General features: G+C 37.0%; 1 protein-coding gene across 1 annotated transcript in view; it reads left to right on the top strand.

Moving 5' to 3' along the window:
- The window catches only part of LOC103466696 (very long-chain acyl-CoA synthetase-like), a 35716-nt gene extending 35597 nt beyond the window's left edge, over positions 1-119 (top strand). The window contains exon 13 of the mRNA XM_017305177.1: positions 114-119. Within this exon, the coding sequence (XP_017160666.1) occupies positions 114-119 (6 nt within the window). The remainder of the gene's footprint in view (positions 1-113) is intronic.
- The last annotated feature ends 644 nt before the right edge of the window (positions 120-763 follow it).

Raw genomic sequence — 763 nt, 5'->3', positions numbered from 1 at the left:
CTTCCTTCCTTCCTTCCTTCCTTCCTTCCTTCCTTCCTTCCTTCCTTCCTTCCTTCCTTCCAAGCACGGTGGTGGCTGCATGATGCTTTGAGGTTTTTTTTCTTTGTCCTCAGCAGTGAAACCAGAGGATTTTTCTGCTAAAAGCTCCAGCTGCTGTTTTCCTGAGCTCCACCAGATGTTTGCTAATCGCTGCTGGCTAGTCTGAAGGAGCTGAATGGTTGCCATGGCAATTCAACATGGAAACATGCATGACAGAATCACAGCAACTCGCCAGGTATGTTGTTGATGGGGGACTAACAGCAAAACTAAAAGAAAAAGTTAATTTTACATAATTTTACATTTACATAATACTGCCCCTTTAAATACCACAAATAAAAAACTTCACAGAAACCCTTACAGGTTGAATTAATCTGTCCTGAGTTTAAAATGAAGTTTTTCAGTATGAAAAATCGTTTCTTGATCTATTCATGTCATTTAAAACAAAGAAATATATGCTTACAACCTGGAAATGTTGCAGGCGTTCACACCAGTCATCTCAGTAAATTAGATAAATATTAAATATGTTTTTGTCAGCGATTAAATTCAAAAAGTGAAACTTTATGGACTCGTTAAAGCTGACGAGCTTAAAAGAACAAATCTGAATATTTCATAGAAGAGCTAAAAACAGAAGATTTTAAGACAGAACTGTGACCCAGATACAGTAAGGGAAAGTTTATAGAATGTGAGCAGAAAGTTGTGTGGAAGGAAAATGATCTATAATTGT

This window comes from Poecilia reticulata, linkage group LG6 (assembly GCF_000633615.1).
Source record: "Poecilia reticulata strain Guanapo linkage group LG6, Guppy_female_1.0+MT, whole genome shotgun sequence".
In the NCBI taxonomy this organism is placed as follows: Eukaryota; Metazoa; Chordata; class Actinopteri; order Cyprinodontiformes; family Poeciliidae; genus Poecilia; species Poecilia reticulata.
Note: the sequence above shows the minus strand (reverse complement) of the source record. Positions and strands in the feature narration are given on the sequence as shown.